We start from the raw sequence: 24,343 nt of genomic DNA, 5'->3' as shown, positions 1-24,343 counted from the left end.
ATATGTACAGATAATTCTCCATCAGTTAGATGGCCGTGGGACTTGATGGACAGATACAGTTGCTATGGGCAACAGAATCAGCTGACAGTGTTTCCTCTGGACCAGTTTAGATGAAACTGTTCAGAGTTTTAACTACTTAATTGTTTTAAAGAAAGCAGCTGCAGAAACAAACAAACAAACAAAAAAGTTTCCCTTTCGGGGCGTGTAGGTTGCATGTGTTTTGGCGTTGTTACTATAGTTACGTGCATAAAACTCAGGAATAATTACAGTAAAAATAAGCTTTGGGTGATGTTATTAATTTCAGTGTCGTGTATCTGGGTAATGTGTCGACTGGGCTGAAAAGGCAGGGTGTAAGTTTATCAAAAATATTATTGGTAGGTAGTAATAATGGGGCCTCCAACGATGTATGATAGAAATATGTTTCTTTCTTCATTAAGTCCTGGTGTACCCCACCAATGACTGCTGGGCACTTGTGTTCGTTCTCGCTAAAAGATAATTAATGGATGGAAATTATTCAGGACTGACCTTCTGTGAGACACAGAAAGTTTTGAAAAATACTGAAAAACTGTAAATGTTACTTGCACCCAAGGTTTTTTTTTTTTTTGTTATAAACATAAAAGACCTCATTAGGATATGAGTGGACCCTTCCTTCTCTGAAAGCATCCAGGCTCAGTAAATCTAAATCATGGATTATTAAGACAATTCAAATTTGAATGGGACCCAAACAGTTCACCTTTTTTCCTATTTTGCATAAAATCTATTGATTTCAGGTGAGTGCTCTTCCCTGGTGTTCCTCGGTTTGTCTATAATATTTTATGATTAAAAAAATAATAAAAATCAAAAACAAAAATCTACCAAAAAAAAAATAAAAAATAAGGTATTTGGTTTGTTACTTTAGCCCGACTAACAGTTTCCTAGTGTGTCCAGTCTTTATGCTAAGCTAAGCTAACTGACTGATGGCTGTTGCGTCATGTGAAGATATAAAATTTGCTAAAACTCCCTCACAAAGAAGAAGAAATGATATGAGGCTATAAGTGTTCTCAGTGCTAACTACAACCATTGAACATAAATATCTGACCACCATGTTGAACTGGTCCTGTGTTTTAAACAGCTGGTAACCACAGCAACAGTAGTCACGCTTCAGGCTCCAGGAGCAGTTAACGAATCGTACTGAAATCACATCATATCAGGACGCAGTGGGTTTGTTTACCTTGGCTGTGTTGTGACCTCAGATAAACTCACCTGTAGTCTCCCCTGTGTCCGTGGGAACTGCTTCCTGCCTGGGAATTTTTAACAGTTTTCCATTGTTCAGGAATTAGTCTAATACGAGCCCCTTGAATACTCCCATCTGTCACACACACACAGACAGCTCACAGTATTAATTAATGATAATTAACCACCATCTCCCTTCAACATGTCATTCAAACGCAGCCGCACACCCTGCCGCCAGCTGATTGGTTGACGGCTTCACCTGAGAGGATGTGGGCAGAGGTGAGGGGGCGGGGCTACATCGAGCTGAGTAAACCTGTGATTTAAAGTGAAACTGATCCTGCTGTTAGACATCTGCCTGCTCCCTCCCTCCAGAGTCCCGTCACACCGTCTGTCTGCAGGTTTTCTTGTTCTTAAACTCTGTCCCTGCTGCCGGTCTGACGGACATCTGGGCCAATCACATCAAAGGATGGCAGGAACGCAGGCTCCTGATTGGCTCCCTGTCATTTACTGCTTCGAGTAAATTAAATTTGATCTATTACAGCTAGAATCCACTTAGGATGACTATAGATCAAGAACAGCTAGAACATCCCTTCAGATCTATGACAGGTAGAACTCACCTAGGAATACATGTGTAATTAGATAAGTATAGATCTAGGAGAGGTAGAAACTATCCTCAATGTCACAGTCATAGATAAAAAAGACCTAGAGCTTGACCTTATCTAGACTCACCTGACCGTAGAATTAGAACAGGCAGAGCCTACCAGGCAAGTCCCATCTATAGATCTATAGCAGCTAGAACCCACTCAAGAGACGATGATGGTCACTACAAGTCCACTACAGGTAAAACTAAGCTAGTACACAGCTGGTACATGATTAAAGATCCAGGAGATGACACAATGACACAACTATAGATCCTGAACAAGTAGACCTCATCTTCAATAATTAGGATAGACCAAGCCCACCCACTATGACATGACTATAGATATAGAAGAGGTAAACAACACAACTGGAGATGTAGAGCTCACAGTACATGAAGAACAACATGGTGACAGATCTTGAACAGGTAGAACTCCCTGAATGTCTCTGCAGATCTACAGTTGATAGAAGCTACCCAAAACAATCAGAACCCATATATGATTGTAATGCCATAGATATAGAACATGCAGAACCTACATAGGACACGGCAACTATAGATTTAGAAACATTTGAATCCACCGCATCTAATGAGACCAGGGGCCTCAGATGACTGGCCTACAGATCTAAAAAAAGCAGACCCTACCCAAGACGATGTGCAGTGCCGCAGTGACCGGATCTCTGACTCCATGAACAGAACAGGAAACTACATCTGTGGAACCTGTGAAAAAAGGACACACATGCTGTTAAAACCTTAAAACCCAGAAGTTTTTTCTTACATAACGTAAATGAAGACACCCCCTCTCTTACCAGCAGGAATGATTCCCAGCGGCAGCACTGATTTCACCGGTTTTTCTGGAGAGCCTGCGTCCAGCTGAGCTCTGAAGACCATAGCGTGACACAGCTCCGCCACCGATCCGTCCCCGCCAACACACACCACCCTGACACACAGGAAGGATAATTGTTTCCTACATTTTAATAGATCTAGGTATTAACACTGTGTTTTTTAAAGCCACAGGCAGAAATCAGTCTTTATATACTGAAACAAGCTCTGACAGTAAACACCTTCAAAATAAAAGCGCAGGGGTTTGTTCTCCAGATAAGACACATAGCGACAAGAAGGACAAAAGCTCATTCATGTAAAATAATCGGTGGCAGCTCAATCTGTGAGTTCTGGGTCTTATATCACATGTTTTCCAGCACTTAAACAGCAGTTAAAGAGTTAAAGACAAAAATGATTTGTTTTATTTTGAAAGGCACCACTAACTAGTCATAGTTGCAGTGCTAAAAAAGATGAACTGTGCAAAAGTTCACGTACACAGAGAGTTTAAAGCTGTTTAAGGACCTGACAAATAGTTTGAATTTATTAGTATACACTTATCCCATATGCTGTGTTTTTATCTATTTTAGTTTCAGATCAAATGTGTAGTTTGGACACTGGTTACTCTCTTTTTGTGTAAACATTATACTGTGTTAGATGTTATGAGTTCAGATTGTTCAGATCATGTGTGTCGACGGGGGAGCGTTGTGTCCTATTAAAGAAAAGTGAGAAGGTTCATCTTCTTGAGTTCAGACTCAAACAGACTCCGCCCCCTTCCTCCCTGTGTATGGGATTACCTGGAGCTCCGGTCGCCACGGTGACAGCCAGCCTAATTGGCAAATGTAGGTTTCGACCAAATCCTCACCGGTGCATCATCACACACACACACACACACACACACCCACACACACACACACACACACACACACGAGCTCAGCAGCTAGCTTAGCAACGCTGAGCTAATCTTCTCTAAGCACATTAAGCTTTATGAGGGCTGAGCACAAAAGCTGCTTACGCACACGCACACGCACACCGGCCATCACAAATAAAGTGACGAGAGTTTTATCAGTGTTTTTGTACTTGTACTTGCAGTTGTCATTTGTTGTCTTGAGGACAAAAAGTTACTGTCCCTTTACTAATAACGTTAGCTCAGTTAGCGCTCGCGGTGTTGGTGTTTCATCTCACCTGTGTGTTGACTTGTGTTTGTGTGTGGTATGTGTGTGTGAGATCAGTCTAGGTCAGTGTGTTTTAGTGTCAGCCTCTGACAGTAAACTGCTGTTTGATTATCTGGTTCAGTTCAGTTGGGTTATGGAAGAACGATGTCACTGTTTAAACATGGGCCTTTACGTTTATTTGCTTTTAAAAGGTCACGTTACTTTCCACTGTAAAAATAAAGGTGTCATGCAGCAGACGTCTTACTGAGTGTATTAAGATAACATAACTGGGTCGAGATGTAAGTTAAACACTTGGTATTGATATGGCAATTTACAGTCCAGCTGTAAAGATACACCAATCAATCAGCCATAAGGTTATGACCACTAACCACTTGGCTAATATTAAGTATGTCGCCTTTTTGCCCCCAAAACAAGACGTTAGCACAAGCTTATCCAATAAGTCCTGCAAATTCTGAAGATGCTCGGTTGGGTTGGGATCTGGAGAATGTGGACGTCAGCACTTTGAAATCATTGTTGTGTTGCTCAAACCATTGCTGAACCATTTTTGCTTAACGGCAGGGAGCGTTATCCTGCAGAAAGAGGCCAGTAGCATCAGGGAATACTGTCTTCATGATGGTCTCCAACAATGCTATAGGTAGGCGGCACGACCAAATGTCAACCAGCAGGACAGTGCCCAAAGCCTTTGCTCCCCCATGTGCATCTGTGAGCCTTGGTTGCCCGTGACTCTGATGCTGGTTCACTGCTTTTCCTTCTGGTCTCTGCCCACCGTTGACCAGAGTGACTCCACAACAGCTGCAGTGTTGGAGATGCTCTGACTCAGTCGTCCCTTGTCAAAGCAGCTTAAGTCGTTCCACTTGCCCTTTTCTTTCTTTTTTTTTTTGCTTCTAACATCAACTTTGAGGACTAAATGTTCATATTCTGCCCAATATAGAATAAGACAATCAGTCTTATTAACTTTGACTGAAAGTGGTCATAGTGTCATGGCTGATTGGTGTATTATAATGTTTACTGAGACACAGAAAATAACACCTGGATATTTTTATTTTTTTGTTTTACAATAACCCAGATTTTTCCAAACCAAGAAGTCATTTAAAAAAAAGAAAACAAGAGGGACAGTAGACGTTTAACTAACCCATCATATTCATCCAGTTTGCATTCCTTCATCACTGAGAGAGCATGGCCCTTCCTCTCTGTTACTGGAGAGACAAATAAAGAAAGAGAGACAGAAAGAGAAACGTGACGACAGGGTTAAAAAAAAGAGAGAGAGAGAGAGCGATAAGCAGATGGAGAGACACCGAGATGGACAGAGATAAAGTGTTCATGCATGTGTGTGGTCAGATGTACACGAGTGTGACTCGGTGGCTGCCAAAAAGAAGTGGGACAACGGATATCACACCATCTGCTGAGAGGAGAGAAGAGGAAAAGGAAGAGAGGAAAAGAGGAGAGAACAAGAAGATAGAAAAGAAGAAGATAAAAGAAGAGGCGTCACAATAAATAGGAGAATAAGAAGAAAAGAAGAGAGGAAGCAAGAAAGAGGAGGAGAACAAACAAGGAAAGGGGAGGAAAAGAGATGAGGAAAAGGAACAACAAGGGAGAAAGGGAGAGGAGGTCGTCTCCCTCTGTCACAACAGATGGGCTAAGCTCCGCCCCCTGTATCAGGTTACCTAGCGACTAGAAACTGCCATTAACTCTGACCTTTGGACCTCCTCCACACACACACACACACACACACACACACAGATTTCATATCATCTTCTCTGATGTCAATACAGACGAAATCTTAAAACCTCATGCCTCATGCCTTACTTAGTCTACGTCTAATAATCTATCAAACAAATGACTTCATCTACATTTTTTTTTTTTTTTTCTACATTCATTCAGTTAGATAAAAAGTTGGATGGACTGACCGGTGATGTCAGTGCGGACGTCGGCCATCTTGAAGAGAGGAGCCACGTGTTCCCTGTAGATGTGAACGGCCTCCTTTTTGTGGCTACAGGGGTTGATGAACACCTTTACGTACCTGGGACGAGTGCTGAACCCTGCACACGCAAACACACAAACACACAAACACGCAAACACACAAACTGTGAGCAGCTGGCAACAGGTTGTTGGTCCAGTTTGTCCACAATGAAATTACCTCATTTTGCTCAAGACTGACTCAACAGCTAAACAGAGGCATTCAAGCACTTTACTCTGGAAAATTAAGTTTGAAATTTGTAAATGGTGCAATGTGGAATTTTGGAGAGGTGGTAGTAGGAGATCATCATTCAATACTACCAGCTTGATTCGCCAAAACAAACCAAAAAACAAAACAAATACATCGAGTACACTCAGACAAAGGCTGCACCAAACACCAAACACTGTACGTTGTATTTAAAATAAGAGAAAAGTTTCCTGGAGACAGCGTCAAGGTGTAAAAAATTCCAGAGAGGGTTACTTTTTACTGTCTGTTGGAGGTACGTGCTACACTCTTCTTACTACATTAGCTTTGGCAGCCCTATTTATTGGATTTAATACGGTTGCATGGTGCACAAGTGACCTAGAAGAACATGAGTAAGATAAGAAAAGCCTTTATGAATCTCAAAGGGAGGAAATTTTGTTACTTTAACAACAGATCGGGACTCTGGTCGGCCGAAACTCAATATTATAAGATCGGTAACGGGTCCGGGGCAAAAATACTTGGCCGGAACATCCCAAAGTCCTGAATGTGAGCTTAGTTTGGATCAGAAATCAACTTACATCACATCGCATCACATAAGTCTGGAGCGATGAGTCAACACCTGTATATTGTTTTAACATCTGGAGGTGGTGTGTTTGACGCAGCATATTCAGAATATTATTTACAGGTTGACTCAGTGTATGAGTGTGTGTGCTTTCATAGTATTGACTCCAAACTACACACACACACTGACCCCCTGTACAGCTCGTCATTAGGCAGATTTAGAGACCGCATTATGAATCCCTGTAGACCAGCTCAGATCAATACACACACACTAGCTCCATTATCCAGCTCATTACTATAATCTGCTCCCAAAAGGCCGTGACCTCGCCCTGTTAATGACCCCGCACACATACACACTGTGCACCTCCTGCCATCACCCTACCCCACGGGCTCTGACCAGGTTCTCCGGAGCTCCTGTGAGGAGCCACCCGACACCTCCTCCACCATCCTCTCTACTGGACCCCCGCCATTACCCCCAAGCTCCACCCCGCTGTCTCCCCAAAAACACTAAGGTTACTTACTCCACTCTAACCAACGTGGAAGTATTACATGAACCTAAAACTAAAGAAAACTTGATTTTGAACCAATACAGGAACTAAACTTGGACCCTTTGTTGGCCTTCTGAATCCTCACGAAGGGGTTCGATTCCCATAGAACAACATTAAAAATCTGTAATAATAAAGTCTAGAGGTAACGTGGAGGCGAGACAGGTAAAGCAATGGTGCTACCTGTGGCAGACATCGGAAAAAATACTACTATTTTGACTAGTTTGAAGTTTTTATTAATGGTTGGTTCCTCCGCTGTACCAGCACTTGTTGACTGTACATTCTCCATGTTTTTGAAGAATCACAATTACAAGTTTCAGTGCCTAATTCAATAGTATTGCTTTTGTTAATCTTACCCAACAACAGCAATACAGAAAGTTGGGAGTTGGGAAAGTTGGTGGTCAGCAGACCAATAAAAAGGCCAAAAATCCTCAGGTGAAAATGTGGGTAAAGTTTGTCTAAAGGTTCTTGGTCTTATGGGAACTGAGGTTTTCTAACTGTAGTAGAGTTTAACAGTGACAGAGCAAGGTATAGAAAGTAGCACCAAACCAGAACATGTAGTGTCCAGTTGCCATTCAAAAACCAGCCCTTCTCAGAGTCAAATATTTTGTCACGTATTTTTAGATACACATTGTGTTGATATCACAACTCAGGGGACTTGACCTCATTGTGTTTCTTTTTCTATAATTAATGATGAAAGTCGCATTTTTCCAAAATGTTAACAAAATATTACAACAGTATTCCTGTGTTTTACAAGAAGTACTGTACCATGTATATTAATACCAAAGTGTTTAAAACATGTCACAATCTCTAAGAAGAAAGGCAGACGGGACACATGGACGTAAAGAGGTCAAGTATCCATCAGATCATCTCCCAGCCTCGGTCACCAGCAGGTTGCTATGGTGCTGCTGAAGCGTTACCATGGTAAACAATCCCAATGTTGTCAAGGAGTGTTGAGTTTCTGACAGAGGACTTAAGACTGGGCCGCTGTGTGTTTTTTCTGCAAAGACAGATTTTGTTTTGTTTAGACTCCATCTGAGGTCTGTGGACAGTAATTAAAACTTTCTTCTTTCAATATAATTTTTTTCTGGAATCATAAAGGCATTTAATCAATTAACTGGCAAACATTTGCTGGTCCCAGCTTCTCCAACGAGAAAACCTGCTGCTTTTCTCTTCCTTATCACTGTAAACTGTAAATCATGACTCTTAGGTGTGGTCTGACTCTTATATGATGCTGTTCTGGTAGCACTTAACTGTGTGTGTACAGACGCTGTTTTGATCACTTTGCTGCTGTGATTTGCCTTCCTTTATCTTAAGAGTATGTGCGTGCTATAGCAGTGCTTGCAGCTTTGTGAGGCTGTATGTGAGGGGAGTACACAGAGGAAGAGACTAGCAGCGACGTGGTGACAAAAGACCATGATATGTTAATGAAATTCAGTTGTACTGATTATAAGCAAAAACAACCTTTGGCAACACAAAGTGGGCAGGTACTAAACTGAACTAACCTCAAAGATGGGAAACACGGTCCACTACTTTGGTTTCTACCTGCAATCTCACCGTGCTGATAGCGGGCTCGGAGCGTCAGGTGAAGCCTGATGGAACAGCTGTGTCGTTGATATTATTTCCATTTTAAATAAAAGAGTGTCGACGGCAAGATTAGCAAGCTCCGTCCATCCACTAACAATATTTTTTATGCTCTTATTGTTTCACTCTGAAATATACAAGAGGGTTACCTAGGCAACCAGAACTTGAAACTGGTGAGCAACCGTCAGCTGTAAAGAGATGGATGACGAGTGGGCAACGATGTCTTTACTGAGCCAACCTCAGCGTACTCACAGTGAAGGCGTTCACCATCCTAGCTTAGCACGTTAGCCTGCCAGTTTTTGTTGACTTACAATAAACAAGACTGACATGTCTGAGGGACAGGGGCAAGTTATTTTATTATTTATCCTGAAGAGGGCATGAACATAGTATAGAATCTATATTCTCTATACAGCATATACCCAATCCTTATATTATTATTACACTTTTTTATACTATTACCTCAATAATAGGGCTTGTACCCTATTATTGAGGTAATTTTGCATTTGCTGCTATTTGCACTTCTGGTTAGATACCGAACTGTAATTCTGTTGTGCACCTGCAGCATATGCAACGATAATGAAGGTGAATGTAATCTAATCAGGTCTAATATTTGGCAAGGAAAAGTCAACAGGATAAATCCCCAGGAATGAATTTCATGCCAGTCTACCTAACAGTTTTTGAGACATTTCAGTCTGAACCAAAGTGTCGACTCAACTAACCATCCCAGTTCCTCAAATGATAAAAAATGAAACTAAAATCCACATCAGTTGCATTGCACAAGCTAAATTAAATTAAAGGCAGTGTCAAACGCTTTGAACTGTGCGTGAACCGGATGGGTGGAGCATGAATGTGTGCCGCTGGGCAATAAAAGTTTGTTTCCTGACAAACTAATAAAGCCTTCAAAGTGAATATGGAAGAGAAGAGGAGAGGTAGGCACCCTTCTCTCATCAAGTCACTATGGATACCTGCACTTACTTATAGACACACCTGTTAATATGTAACACGGACCATAAAGCAGTTTATAGACGCATCCTCAGACTGAACATCTTCTTTTTTTTGAGAATGAAGTTGTTATTTTGCAAGAATCAGGTCAGGCAATTATTTGATGATTAAAATATAATCCATGTTGAAAAAAACCAAGAGCTCTGGTCTATGTTTCATCATTGTGAATTGATTATCTTTGACTTTTGGACTGTAGATCAGACAAAACATTTGAAGGTGTCATTTTATTTTTGGTTGTAGGAAATTGTGGGCATTTAATAGCTTTTGTTAGATTTTTTTTTAAAATCAAGAAAATAATTTGAGGATTAACGATCAGAATAATAACTACTGTTATGTTATTTGAAGCTCTAGCAATAATATTACAACTAAACCTTATTGCTACTGCTGATGCTGTCATTTTGACCTTATGACACCTTAGAGTACCACGTGACTCCACTTTGTCAGTGTGAACCCAGACTAACAGCTCTGTAAGAAAGCATAGACCTGACAAGGGACCGGCCCAGACAATTGATCTGGGAGGAGTTGTGACGGCACCTGGCAGCCTAGGCGAGCTAGGTTCGGTCGTCCCCGTGAGCTCTGCCGCCGCCGCTGCCTTGACAGTCTGTTGTGCTGTTAAACAACTGCAGTCAATCCACTCCGCCGTCTGACCGCATGTATGGAAGCAGACTCTATACAGCGTCAATGCTCGCCTTTTGTCGCTAAGACTGCCATTCACTTTCTGCACGGTATTCTGCAGCTGCTTCACACAGCGAACGGTGCAGAATAATGCTCCAGAAACAGGAAGTGTCTGCTCTCTGCTCGCCATTGTGCAGCTGACTGTTTGGGCCTGAAGGTTAAGAAGCGGCGGCGATGTCGGTAGCGGCGGGACTGCCCGCTCCGCGACGCAATGATTCACACAACAATACGCTTTTCACACTGACCTCTGGCTGGAAAATAGGCTTAATGTCCGCGCGGCAGCAGCGCTACCGACTGTGTTTACCTTTCTCACACGCACACACAGACTCCTCCGCCGCGGTGCGTAAAGTCACAAAAGGCGTCACAGTTTGATGTGCACTGTGACCACTCGAGCTGACACACGACCTGTGAGCCATTCATGAGCGTGAGCGTGAGGCCAGAGACAAAACACTTGAAGAAGTTGTGACTTTGCTGCAGGGCCTCATGGGTAATCTGGTTTGACGGACAGACGGACAGAGAGACAGACAGGTGACCAGCGATAATGTGTCAGACCGATGCCATGGTGATGGCGCGACGGTAGCGCGTGTGTGTGTGTGACCTCTGACCTCCTCATTTGCGGCTAGCATGTAATGTCTCTGTTGGCGTCCGCGTAGTCGGACGAACAGAGGAGAGTTGAAATGTAAAGTGTGTTAGCGTGAGTTAAATCCATAGACGCAGCGCTCCAACATTTCTATTGTGTATTAACTGTCAGCCAAGCAACGCCCACTACGGTGCACCTGGGAAAGTAGCGTCTGGGAACGTCAGTCTGCCGCTACACTCAGAACTTTATTAAAAAAGATCCTGACAGCAGGTGGTCGAGGGGAAACTGCTTGAACTCCTGAGAAAACTAGTTTTTAAACATTGTGGGAGAGTTTTTACAACATTCGTTCACATCATTCACATAATTTTTAATCATTTATCATCTTGAATGTGTTAGGAGGTAGCTGTTTACATCACTAATTATAAATCTGACCCAGACATGGAGCACGACTCACACGTGTAAACTAAATTAAACCGGACGCATACTGTTCCCGTAGACAGTATTTTAGCTAATCTCTCTTGCAGACGACATGATTCAGCTGCTGACAGCACGTTACTGAGTGCTGCTGGATGCATGGGTGTAATCTGTGTGTCTTTGTTCCTGTGGATTAGCAGATTAGCTCTCCTGTCTGACGTAACTCTGACTCACTTTATTAAGATGAGTGATGAGCACGCTAATAGAAAACTATGAAAAAACTATGAATTTAGGGGGAAAGATATTGATGGGCACCACCATTTTTTGCTGGTGGCCGCCATTTCTGAGATATTTAGACTTAACTTTTGTTACATGGCAAGAAGTGGAGTCATATTATCTATTTTTATATACTGTCCAGACTGGCTTGCTAGCTAAATACGAAATTGAGCATATTAGCATATTTCATATTAGGTTAATTTTTGTTTGTGTTCCTTCTTGTGTCATGCAAGGTTTGTATTACTCTGCAATATGCTCACAAAGATATACTGTAGTCGATCTTTAAGGGGATTTGGGTCCCAGTACTTGAAACAAACAAACAAACAAGTCAGTGAAAATAAGTCAATCTACTACATTCATCCCTTCATCAAACCGAGGGACAGATACTAACTTTGCAAGTGCTAACAATAACAGTATTACTCATCAGTGTGCGTGCACGTATAATCATCTTATAGTATGATGCTCACAGAAGCACTGACTCATGTTTCCAGTGCTTCACCTCTTACGTAACACAAACTCTCAATCTTACGATCAGCCTGGATTTTCCATCGGGGAGAGAGAGAGACTCCTCCATGTGGAGCCGAGAGGTCGTAAATTGGAGCCCAAGCGGGAGATCTGAGTGTTCAGTCACGTTCATCCAGATGATAAAAATACATAATGCCTGTGACTAAATCTGTCGGGTTCATCTAAAGCCTCGTCCACATGCAAAACAATTGGCTCATTGCTCATCTCTTTGTAGCTGACACTTGAGTGTGCTAGTGAATGCTCCAGGCTCTGGTTGCCTTGATAATCTTCTGTGTTTTCTAACCCAAATGTTTCTGAATAAAACAGGCTGGATGGATCAAGAACCAGCTTTCACCGCTCTCTGTATGAAAATAAAATATTGCCAACAATACCATTGCTCCACCTTGGTTCACTCGGTGCTCCAAGCCCGCTATCAGCAGGGTAACTTTGGTGCCCGGAGTGAACATGAGGGCAAACATGAGCTGAGAAGTTGGTTTATCCAAGGTTTTCTCCCAAGTCTGAACGTATTACCTGTGAGCAGATCCTTCAGGGTGTTGTACCAGGTGTGCGTGTGCTCGGCAGAGGCGTTGTGGAGGTGCAGTGTGTCCTCCTCCAGCTTCATCCCCCTCCTCCTGCAGCAGAAGAGAGCCACACCGAGCACCGCACCCCCCGACTCCTGGCCCGCCGCTCGCCGCCGCTTCACCTTCACCGCTAGCACGTCCTGCAGCAGCAGCACACCTGGCTGCAGCGCACACGCCTCACCTGCCGAGAGAAAACACACAGTTGAATGCAGAGGACACGACACGTACATCTAACTACCTATCATCTGATTCAGAAGAGGTGAAAAAATCCTACTTATTCAAAAATGTTCTTTTACATAATTCCTTAAATTTAACTTAACATTTTAAATTAGGATTTTAGTTGAACTTCTTCTTTAACAATGCCGAATGAATTTGCTGTAGTGCAGCTGGTTACATAATATAATTTAGTGTCGTAATCAATAATCCACTGAACATGCACCTGGCAATCAATAAAGGTAATCGGCAAGGTATTCTGAAATCTGATTGGTCCATGTCAGATTAATCATTCAATCCTCTCAGGATAATGCCAGCAGAGCTCAGGTGATTCACTCAGAGTTACATAACCCTTACACACTCACACACACGAGGTGAGTTGATCATTTATCGCAGAGGGAGCCTTCATAAACCCATAGATCAAGGAAGTATGAGTTTTGGTCTAAAAATAGAACATATAAAGTCCCCTGTTCACAGTGACTGATGAAGCGGTGCAAATTACCCTGTAAGCCCGGAATCCTTATCAATCAGCAGATTATGTGATAATGAAACAAGCTCTTGTTGTCTGGGTATTTGACATGAAAAATGGCTTTTATTTTGAAGGTCAAACCAGCTTCAGGGACGGACAGATGTCAGAGCAGGTGGACAAACATCTATACGTGAAAAAACAAACTCAAACATACAGATAATACTTTAAACCAACTGCTGACACTTTTTTTACTGCCTATATTTATACACTTCTTGCTATTTTTGTACAATACTTAGTTAGCTAATTTTATTATATATTTATTCTTTTTCTATTTCTGCTACGGCTTGAATCGGGACCGGAGAAACTAATTTCGTTCCATCCCATGTACCAACATGTGTTGAAATGACAATAAAGAATCCTTGAATCCTTGACTCCTTGAATCCTTAAAGCCTTGCTGTATACTATACTATGTACTGTGTAATATACTGTACGTGATTTGGCTCTGATCTCAAACCAAAAAAAGTCTGTCTGGTTTTAGAGTAAGTTACTCTAAAGCTAGAAGACCCCTGATTGATCTGTCTGCTCAGAGGAAATACGGCCACAAAAGGAGACATTAACCTGCTGCTCCGACAATATTTGCAAACTCCCAGTAATCAATAACGCGCGCGGTACGAAACGAACAAACCACCGAGCACCTGGGACGGTATAAAACACAGAGCAAACAGCTCAGAGCGGGCAGATCCATCAGGAAATAAATGATGATAGCTGATTAACCCCGCTCTCTATGAAATACCCTCCTGCTGTTATCAAACACCAAATACCCCAAAACCGCCCACCCCTCTTCCTCCGGAGAGGCCGGCGTCCATATGCCAGGGTCACGGTGTGTATGGCGGCCGTCTGTCTGGTGTTGTTGCGTCGTTCTCTGTTCATTGTGTTTAATTAAAATCGCGTATATTCAAAGTTATTTTCTGCAGGAGAAACCAGCTCTTCGGGAGAGCAATCTAATCACAGAGTAGGGCCGTTGTAGTGAAGCAGCTGCAGCTGTGAGAGTGAGAGGTTTTTCAATTTACAAGGTTTCAAAACCAAATAATTGGTCAAGTTAAAACATTTTAAATATTAGAAAATGTTATTTCATTCCCATCTAACCTTGTTAATATGATATTTATTTATTGTGCTGTACTTGAACAAAAAGTAAAAAGTAAGTTAGGAGTAAACGTCCACACCTCCAGGATCTCAGCTTTCTTTCAGACCGTCTGTTTCAGAGTTTAAAACCAGAGCTGCAACTCATTAATCCTGAATCTGAAAATCTCAAAGTGTCGTAAAGTCATCTCTGAAAGAACAAAGCAATACACCCATGCTTTAAAATTTTTAAAATAAAAATTCACTCATTCTAAATTCAACTTTCATGGTTTCCAAACAGGTGTCAGACCTGAAAAACAAATACACCGGGAGAACAGTGACAAATTTGAAACTCTGAAAAATGTGTTTGAAAAAGGTGCAGCAACTGTTACAAGATACAAAAAATAAAAAAGTCTGTAGACATATGATTTTTTTGGTTTTATAAGAACATTATGCTTTCAAACATTGAGTTTCAAACATGCAAATATTTTAAATTAATTTAGAATTCTGGCTCGTTGTAAATAGTCTATTCTGCTGCTGTTGATGAAACGTACTGAAAGCTATTCCACAATTAATCAGAGAATCGTCACATTTTATTTGTTTCTATCTGTGGAAGCTTTGGGAAACAAAAATGTGCATCACATTCCATCTGCATAAAAGGAAAAGGAGGACATTTAAAAAATGAAACTGAAAGAGAGGGAGGGACAGATTTTCCATCCACCTCAATAGAGATGAATCTGATCTGAGCTGACAGAACCTGCAGAGCTGCTAGAAACACACACACACACACACACACACACACACTCTGGTTGCTTCCAGATGGAAATGAGTTTCCCATCATGCCCTCACAACCCACTGTGCCAGTATATACACACACACACACATGCACACACACATATTAATAAATGTAACATAGTATTATTAAATATAACAGCGTTTTTCCATTACCTGGAGACATCATCTTCTACAAATGAGAAAATTAACACTAAAAACACCTCAGTTACCTTGTGATAAATTAGTGGAGGTGTAGGGACCCCAACACACACACACACACACACACACTCAGTGGCAGTCCAGTCTCATGGTAACCCGGCCATGTGGTCACTGTGGGGAGTTATGGATCATAATCTACACACACACACACACACACACAGTCCTGTTTCCATCACTTGGTAGGACAGTACACTGACTTACATTCATGTAAACCAAAGTCATAATCTTATGCTATGCAGACTGGATTTATGTCCTGAAAATAAACTATTTGAACAGATTTATGTCCCTACACCATCAGTAATGATAGTAAACACACACACACAGAGGATATTGATATTGTAAATTGATTGTAAACTGGCCAGTATGTCATGGAGAGCACCACTGCAAGGCAACTGTGGATGTCTACAAGCTACCAAGTTTAGTAAGCTAACAACTGGCTAACTTGATGTAGAAAATGCAAAGGTGTAATGAAAAGATGAGGACGTTTGGCATATGAATACTTTTCTCAGACACATATAATTTTATATATTTATGAGGGGAACTTATAAGGATATAGTCCTTATTCATCATCCAGAAGGAGAAGCCGGAAGAACTGCTTTTACCTGGGAGGCTAGGAAGAGCTACAAACTGTCGTACAGAGCTGGCTTCTTCTGAATCATGATGATTAGTTGGTCAGCAGATTATTTATTCTAGATGATCATGTTGCTGTGGGAATATTCAGAATCAGAATCAGAATACTTTATTAATCCTTCAAGGAAATTGTTTAAAAGGGAACTGCGTTGGCCGGGAATCGAACCCGGGTCAACTGCTTGGAAGCAGTTGGAGCAGCTATGCTCACCACTATACCACCAACGCCACAATATTGTTTGTAATGTTCAGATGAGATGAAAATGTAAAGTAACATTGCTTAGTCTCGTCACATCCCTCCTTTTTCGTCCCATGCACAGTCAATCAGATCGATTCAACACGCTGAATTGGCTGAAAAGTCACCTTACTGGCACCGGCGCAGGACGGAAAAACAGGGTCACAGACGCTCACCGAAGGCCCGACACCGGCAAACAGTACATGTCTGGCATTGTGTTTCACAGTCCTAACAGCACCTCTGCTTTAATAAAAGTGTTGATGATATGAAACATATTTCAAATTCTGCTGAAATCCACTTGCTTGTTCCAGGTTTTCACGATTGTACACAGCAGCTCTTCTTCGTACATTAACTGCGTTTTGGACCGGGTACCATTTCAAATTCTTTCAGACCGCGACAAATTTTCTGCATCGGTACAAAACACAATCTGTCCGCGAGTCTCGGGTCTCACCTCCGTGACGGACAGACAGAAAGAGAGAGACGGGATGAATTCATGTGTAGAAATAAACAACAACAACAACAACAGCTGATTCATTTATATAGAAATATCTAATCAACACACACACGCAGCATGCTGACAGGCTCACTGTGTGTGTGTTTGTATGTGTGTGTGTTAATCTCCTCACACTGAGAGACTCTAATAACCCCCCACGGGCCGTACCAACTGCTCTCTACTACTGCCAACACACACACACACACACACACAGTGCTGGCTTAATGACATTAGCTTGGATGAAATACAGCAAAACAGATTGGCTTCAACCACACACGCATTGAATTTACACCTTCATCCTGCTTCACTAACCAGTTCTGTCTGAATGGGCTTCAACCAAAAACCTAAAACGCACAAATGACACTGTCATATGACCAGAATAATACCACAACAGTGACGCCAAAATATTACCACAACATGGGAAAACCAGAGTCTCTTGATCTATAAGGGATCTTTCACAATGCGGAAGTAGGGGCAGCTTTACAGTTTTTTCCAGTTGCTAACACACTAAACTGAGACATAGGGAGCAAAACCTCATCTCAAATCTCCAAAACTTTAAACACATTTTCTGCTTTACACACATTTTGCAGTTCGAAATGGCACTTTTTATGTGTACTGAACGCGATTCTCTGCATAAGACACAACAATCTGACATAAAGTCACATGTTTGCGATTTCAAAACACTGTCATTTAAAATGACGCACTACATGAGCTCATTGGCCACTATATGTGCTACCTGGCCAAATAGGTGTTATGTAATTGTTACAGTTTTTCTCAATTGCTAAAACACAATTTCTGAAACCTTGCTCCATTTTCTCAAAACCTTTAACACAAAACCTCAGCTTCAAGCACGATTTACAAAACCTCTGACTCCTCTTGTAAAATGAAACTTTCGCCTCAAAACAGTTTTACGTTTGCTCAAAATCAAACACTGCTCTCAAATAATAAACAAATTGCTCAAAATTACATACACTATCAAGCAGTCAGTAAACAATACACCAAAAAATAGAAAACACATTGTTCAAAACATATAGTTCTCAGGGAGAAGTACATTTTTAATCTCAAAACAAATTTCATATGTTTCTGTCATTATACAAAAAGCTCAAAATTGATCAGAAATTACTGTGTTTTGCTCTTTGCATTTTTTTTTTGTTCTTCCTCCTTCTTGTACCCTTATTTTTACAGTGCTGTACCCTGCATCTCAAAAACTTTATCTCTGTGATACTGTAATTCTTGTTCTTTGATGATATGAACCTGTAACCAGTCGAAATCTATTGAGCAGTCAGTACTGAAAGCAAATGGAAAGCACAATGTTCAGGGCCATACAATTTGTTTATTGTACCATATACAGCCTACAATGCACTGTGCTACAGTATACAATGAAAGTGACAAAAATCAAAGGACTAAACATGTGATCAATGGGCTTCTTCTTGTCTTTGGGCTGGGTCAGGCCAGAGCACTTCATCGACATCACATGCAATATTTTCCCACCTTCAACAACCTGTTTGCTCTCTGAACTGGCTTATATTGGTTGTCACATCATTTGAAACAAGTGAAATCAATTTTGACTGATTGTGTTCAATCAATGACATTTCTGCTCTCTTTATATGTAATTGTTGCCACTTGTGTTTACCAGTATGGATGACATGTGCATTAGAGTGCAGAATGGGTCTTAAGAATGAGAATGTGTTTAGAGTTTTGCTAAACCATGTGAAATGGTTTAAGGTATTGACAACAGACTGAACAGTTAGCTTAATGAGTTCAAGCAACTGAGAATGTTCTTCAGCCAATGGATTTTAGTGTTTTAGCAACTGAGAAAAACTGTAACACTTCAGTCAGGAAGTAAGCAATAAAAGACCACAGGTGAGCATCTTTTTTTCTTTTACAACAACAATGGAAGACATTGCTGAGAGAGGAAGAGGAAGAGGGAGGGTGAGAATGTGATGTTGACGGGGCGTTGTGGCCAGACCTAATTGTCTAATTATTTTGCTTTCCTCTTTATTTTTATTTTTTTTATTTTTTCTGCAATTGTATTTTTCAGCTTACTGTTTTGTGAGCATATTTTAGTTCACTCCAATGTAAATATATCTGCTGTGCATATGTTGCACTGACTTGTTTGGTGAAAAATAAAAAAATAAATATTTCAATAGCCCGTGTGTGTGTATCTGCAAATATTTCTGTGCGTGTGAACAATATGAAGTATTCTCTACAGTTTGAACTATGTTAGCATTATGGCAGAGCATACTAAAGATGAGAGTGCTTTTCATTATGCCCAACAGTGTGTAGTTGGTAAATCTGTAATACGAATGAAGTGTGTGCCATCTGGTGCAAAAGTTTGATTTTGGTTGCAGTGCTTCATTTTGCGGGATATAGGAGGTATTTTGCAGTTTGGGTGTGTGGTTTGGTGAATTGTGTTAGCATTTTGATAAAACCAGCCTAGTTTGCAAAATTGTGTTTAAGCAATTGGAAAAAACTGTATTATCATGAGTTTGAGTCTCAAGCATTTTTCTACACACCATCAACATATAAAGCAACCCTCCTTTCATATTTCCCCCCGCCAAATGTTTCCGAGAGAAACGATCAGAACACAAAAGTATTTCTAGTGAAAGGTCTAGAGATGTCACAGTCGGTATCAGGAGATCGGTATCGGGGCCAGTTCAGGTAATTTTTTAAATAAACAAAAATCGGGATCAGGCTTCAAGCCAAGCCCAATCTTTTGTAGTTATTTGTTTTAGGTCTGCCATAAACCAAAACCACGTCTCTGCGGCGTGTTCTTCTTCTCTTTTAATGGTGGTTGTCTAGTGTCATGGCTGCCCTAAAACGTCTGCATTGTTGAGATGGCTAGTTCTGAGATGTAGGTTTGATGTGACCAGATGCCGGAGTAATACACGCTACTACTGTTGGTGAGAAACAGACACTCAAAACACAAACAATGGACAATCTGTGCAATGAACAAAGATTTTCAAAATGTATTTTCCTAGTTTAAACTATACAAAACTTGGTTTGGAAACTAGACACTTTCCTTACTTTTGATGATACACACTCTTGTGTTGTGTGTGTGGATGTGTGTGTTTGTGTGTGCGCGTCCAGATGTCAAAGTTTCAGGTGGTCTCAACAAGATAAAACTTCTCCGTTACCGCACCAGCTGCCCCGACACAGACACCATAACCATGACAACCCGTCACCATGGATACCGACCTGTGGGGGTTTCTGGGAGGATGGGGGTCCAGGTCAGCCTGGTTCGCGTGAGCAGGACGTCGTGACTCTTCTTTCCCAGTTTGAAGATCCCGCGCAGGACGACGCACTCACTGACACACACACACGAAGACAAGAAGCGCAGTTTATTTAAACCAGTCATGTGTCATTTACAAACATTTAGGTCTTTAAACCAATTAAAATGGTGCTTTCATTGACTTTACCGCAGCTAAGAAGATGCACTCAAATGACATGTTTTATTTGACAAACAGTCCAAAATCCACAGATGAGTGTTTGGTAGTTTCACTTGAAAAATGACTAAAACAGCTGAATTATCAAAATAGCTGATGATTAATAGCAACTCTTCTGGTGATGACTGCAGATATTCAAAAGGGTTTTTTGGCTGGAGGTCAAACTCTGACTTCTCCCACATGTACAGACCCTAAACATTTAGTTTAAGGCCTGACAATGATCCATCCATAACCTATTGTATGACAAGATGGACCCAGGCAACAAGTACGACACTGGAGCCTATCCTATCACTGCATAAGCTAGCTCCAAAGGTGCTGGATAGAAAACCCAAACTCTATAGTTGGGATAATTTAATAAAACACGCTGATGCCTGCTTACTTTTTAAAATCTTAAGGCACCACCGCCACTCTGTGCCTTTATAAAGCAGAAATATTCTAGCAGCAAAGTAACAAGGTCTGCCTTCAGAGGTGAACCCTCACAGATCTAGTGCCTTCTCAGAGAACTGTGCTTCTCTGTGAGAGCTTCTAAACCATGGAATACAATATCTACTGACATAAGAAACTACACCTCTTACAATACATTTAGTCTCCACCTGAAGGACTGGCTTCTGAATAACCAAATATGTGAACATCATTTGCTGTTTCTGCCTTACAGCCTGCATGTTGTTGTCTATTGCTCTGTTTATGTTGTCATCTGTTGTTCTCGTTGCTGTATTTATTTTAGCTTCGTATTTGTTTTAGCTCTGAGCCAGCCTAATGGCTAATGCCTAGTTTTTAGTGATGAATGACTCTTTTTTGCTTTGTAATTATAACAACTTTGAATTTGTTTTTCACAGATATGATAATGGTTCTTAAAAGATCTTACCAAAAGGACTACAACTGAAAACACATTTACTATTAGGTTGGTTAATGTGTAATGTCCTTTTTAAATAAATGAAATGAAATGCTAACAGTTGTTACCAGGTCTCTGCAAAATGATAAGCTTTAAGAAAATTTCAAAAACACTGTTTTTTCATCTCAATGTAAAGACAATGTGTTACCAGCTTAGCCGGAGAACAATGTGTATGGCTATAGTGTGTGATTTTGACATTATTGACGCTGAAGGCATAAATTGCTATAGATGGGAAAACGTCTGTTGAGTGTTTCCAACATGCTATAAAAAAAGTTGAAATGACAACTAAACCCAAGCCCCTCTATGTTAGCATGACGGTGTGAAAAGTACATCTAATCACACTTATGTTTGTTCAAGTTCACATTTTTATGATTTTGACTGGTTATTTTTAGGTATGTTGTCACACAGCTGCTTTAAATAAAGTGGCCGAAGCACCTACAAACCTTTTACGGTTTTTGGTTTGAACAAAAGATGAATACGTGCGGTGAGCGTCCATGACAGTCCAATGCTGCTGAGTTTGCGCTGGCTGGACTACGTGAAGTTTAATGAGGAGGTGCTCAAGTTTGGCATGATGACACCATATCTCCAGCCTTTCTGGTTGCAAATGGTGTCACAAGATGCCAGCGTCCATTTCTGCAATATTTTGGCTTCACTTTTGTACAGTGAGAGAATATGGTGACACAGGATATTGTAAAGCTTTGTACACAGAGTAAACTACTACCAGTCACATGGCAACAAGAGACAATGGAAAGTTGTTTGTTTGTAGAGATGACCTTTGAACTAGTCTCAGCTTTGAGGAGAAGCAACTGAGCTGATGACCAGTGGAAGTGTCTGATTTGGCAGATTGACATACCGTCCACAACTTTTTGGTTCCTCAGGTGAGCCCAGATGGAGTTACGGCAAACACAGCAAACCTCGTTACACCATTGCAATATATTTATGTTCCAAGAGAGTTACCTCTAGTCAACCAGAGCCTGGGATGAATAAAAGCCATATTTCTATCCCCTTTTCCACATTGTTCTGAGATCTATATTCTGAAAACTACAGTGAACTGAAAGATTCAACCTGAGAAACAAGTGGTTCTAAGCTGGAGCAGTGAAATGCATGTTGGGTAATTCCATTGTAGTAGCTACTAACTGCAGGGCTTTACCTTTAAAATCGCCTTTAGACGGTGTTTTACACTGTTTTTAGTTTGTTTACATGCGGCTCTGTGTAGAAACTCAGGGTAACCACTCACCTCTGCTCCCCCTCCTCCACCTCTTCTACCTCTTCCACCTCTTCCTCCACCTCCTCCACCTGCTCCTCTTGTTCCTGCTTCTCCTTCTTCTTCTTCCTCCCGCTCCGCTTCTCCTTCTTTTTCTTCTTCTTCTTCTTCTTCTCTTTCTGCTCTTCCTGTAGCTCCTCCTCGGGCTCCGACATGTTTTACGGACTCAACTTACGAACAAATAAACAAATAAACAAACAAACGCGGCCGTTATGAGTTTGTAGCTGTGTGATGAACTTGCATTAAGCTGATCACGGTGTATTTCCGGGTCTCGTCGCTATGGAGACAGGCAGCGGCTTAGCTTTAACGCACAACTCGGGCACGCGGTGTGTAATTAACTGACGTGCGCGTTCCTGTGTGTATTCGTTTGAGACGCAGAATTGTTGCTCGTCCCAGCGGGAGCGCGCAAAAAGTTTAAGATAAATTATAAACGAGTTGTAATGAATTATTTCAAGCCATTGGCAAGTTTGGCGACGAACGGATTGCATTTACATAAGGTATTTTTACTCTGGTTGTTTTCAGGTAATTTTGAGTTTAATATGTAAAAAAAAACTATCTTTAATTATTTTTTTAAATACTTAACATGTTTTCAATTTTTATAGCACTGCAAAATAGGTTTTTATAACTCATTACTGAAAGAAATATGCTATAATGAATAGACTATAGCTTTATACCTACTGAAAAAATAAAAATATATGAAGTACATAAAAACATTATTCAAATTTTAAACCAGATTATTTTATTTTCTATTCTATAACATCAACAATTTATCCAAACAACAGCCCATTGACTTTTGCATTGATACTTTTTATAAAGTACTTTTTTAAAGCTGACATATCTGTTTCTGTAAAGCACCTTTGTAATGGCTGGACATTAAGGTTGTGCTCCGAAACTAATGACGTGACGTTATCTATTAAATCTTTCGATAAAACATCAAATGTGTTGCTACCATTATCAGTTAAAAGGTAGAATACTAATTAACATCTCCTAGCCTGGTGCAGCCAAACTCTTATGATATCTTATGAGTCTGGTCTTTCAACAGATACAGACAAAAAAGTATGCAACTGGATAGTCCTACAACCAATCAGAGCCATTTTATTTTAAACAAATTCAACAGCACATCATTCAGATGTAGCATGACTACATTGCTCTCACACTTCGTCACATAAAGCCTGCCCAAAAGATTCATTTTTTTTAGTCCTATATATTGCTCTTAGTTGTGACGTTAACACATGAGAGAAGGTTGGTATCATTTTCAAGTTCAGGGAAGCAAACATTTTTATAATTTTCATACATTTTTTATCGTGTTGAATGTGCTCGAGGTTGCCTGTGGTGGCCAGTGAACAAACAGCACCCTCCACCGCTTCTGCAGTTAATTCGTAAATCGTAGATATTTTCTTCTCCCTGAAACCCACAAAGGTAGAATTCATTGTGTAAAAGAGTTTCACATAGTTTCCAAGCTGTATGTTTTGCAAGTGTTTATTTTTGTAAATTTGGTTAACTAATAGTAGGTTTACTTAAGTTTTTGTGAGAAAACTTCTTCCAAGTAGTGAACTAGTGCAGAACTTGTACCAGTAGCCACTTAGCTTAGCTTAGCTTAGCCTAGCATAAAGAGCAGATGCAGGGTGAACAAGCTAGCATCTCGAAAACTCATTCTAAAGTTGTAGTCACCTTGCACACAAACATACATTTGCAGCTACCTGTATACACTATTGACAACAACAGCACCACAAACTACATCCTTCAATATCATCACAGTTAAATTGATCATTAAGCTGTTTCAACATAAACTGAGCAGTCATGTAGGAAGATTTATTGCAGAGCTGTTACATTTGAATGCATTCATTTTTATTAGTCCACCTAATGTTT

General features: G+C 40.8%; 1 protein-coding gene across 1 annotated transcript in view; it reads right to left on the bottom strand.

Annotated features, from left to right (window-relative positions):
* The window catches only part of cerkl (CERK like autophagy regulator), a 28,703-nt gene extending 5,862 nt beyond the window's left edge, over nt 1-22,841 (bottom strand). The window contains exons 1-7 of the mRNA XM_084544618.1: nt 22,448-22,841; nt 20,071-20,180; nt 12,674-12,904; nt 5,748-5,879; nt 4,973-5,036; nt 2,656-2,786; nt 2,492-2,566 (exon numbers count right to left, since the gene is read on the bottom strand). Of these exons, the coding sequence (XP_084400744.1) occupies nt 2,492-2,566; nt 2,656-2,786; nt 4,973-5,036; nt 5,748-5,879; nt 12,674-12,904; nt 20,071-20,180; nt 22,448-22,629 (925 nt within the window). The 5' untranslated portion in view covers nt 22,630-22,841. The remainder of the gene's footprint in view (nt 1-2,491; nt 2,567-2,655; nt 2,787-4,972; nt 5,037-5,747; nt 5,880-12,673; nt 12,905-20,070; nt 20,181-22,447) is intronic.
* Nucleotides 22,842-24,343: the final 1,502 nt, after the last annotated feature.

The sequence above is a fragment of the Chelon labrosus genome (assembly GCF_963514085.1).
Source record: "Chelon labrosus genome assembly, chromosome: 5".
Classification (NCBI taxonomy): Eukaryota; Metazoa; Chordata; class Actinopteri; order Mugiliformes; family Mugilidae; genus Chelon; species Chelon labrosus.
This window is presented reverse-complemented; position numbering and strand designations above follow the sequence as displayed.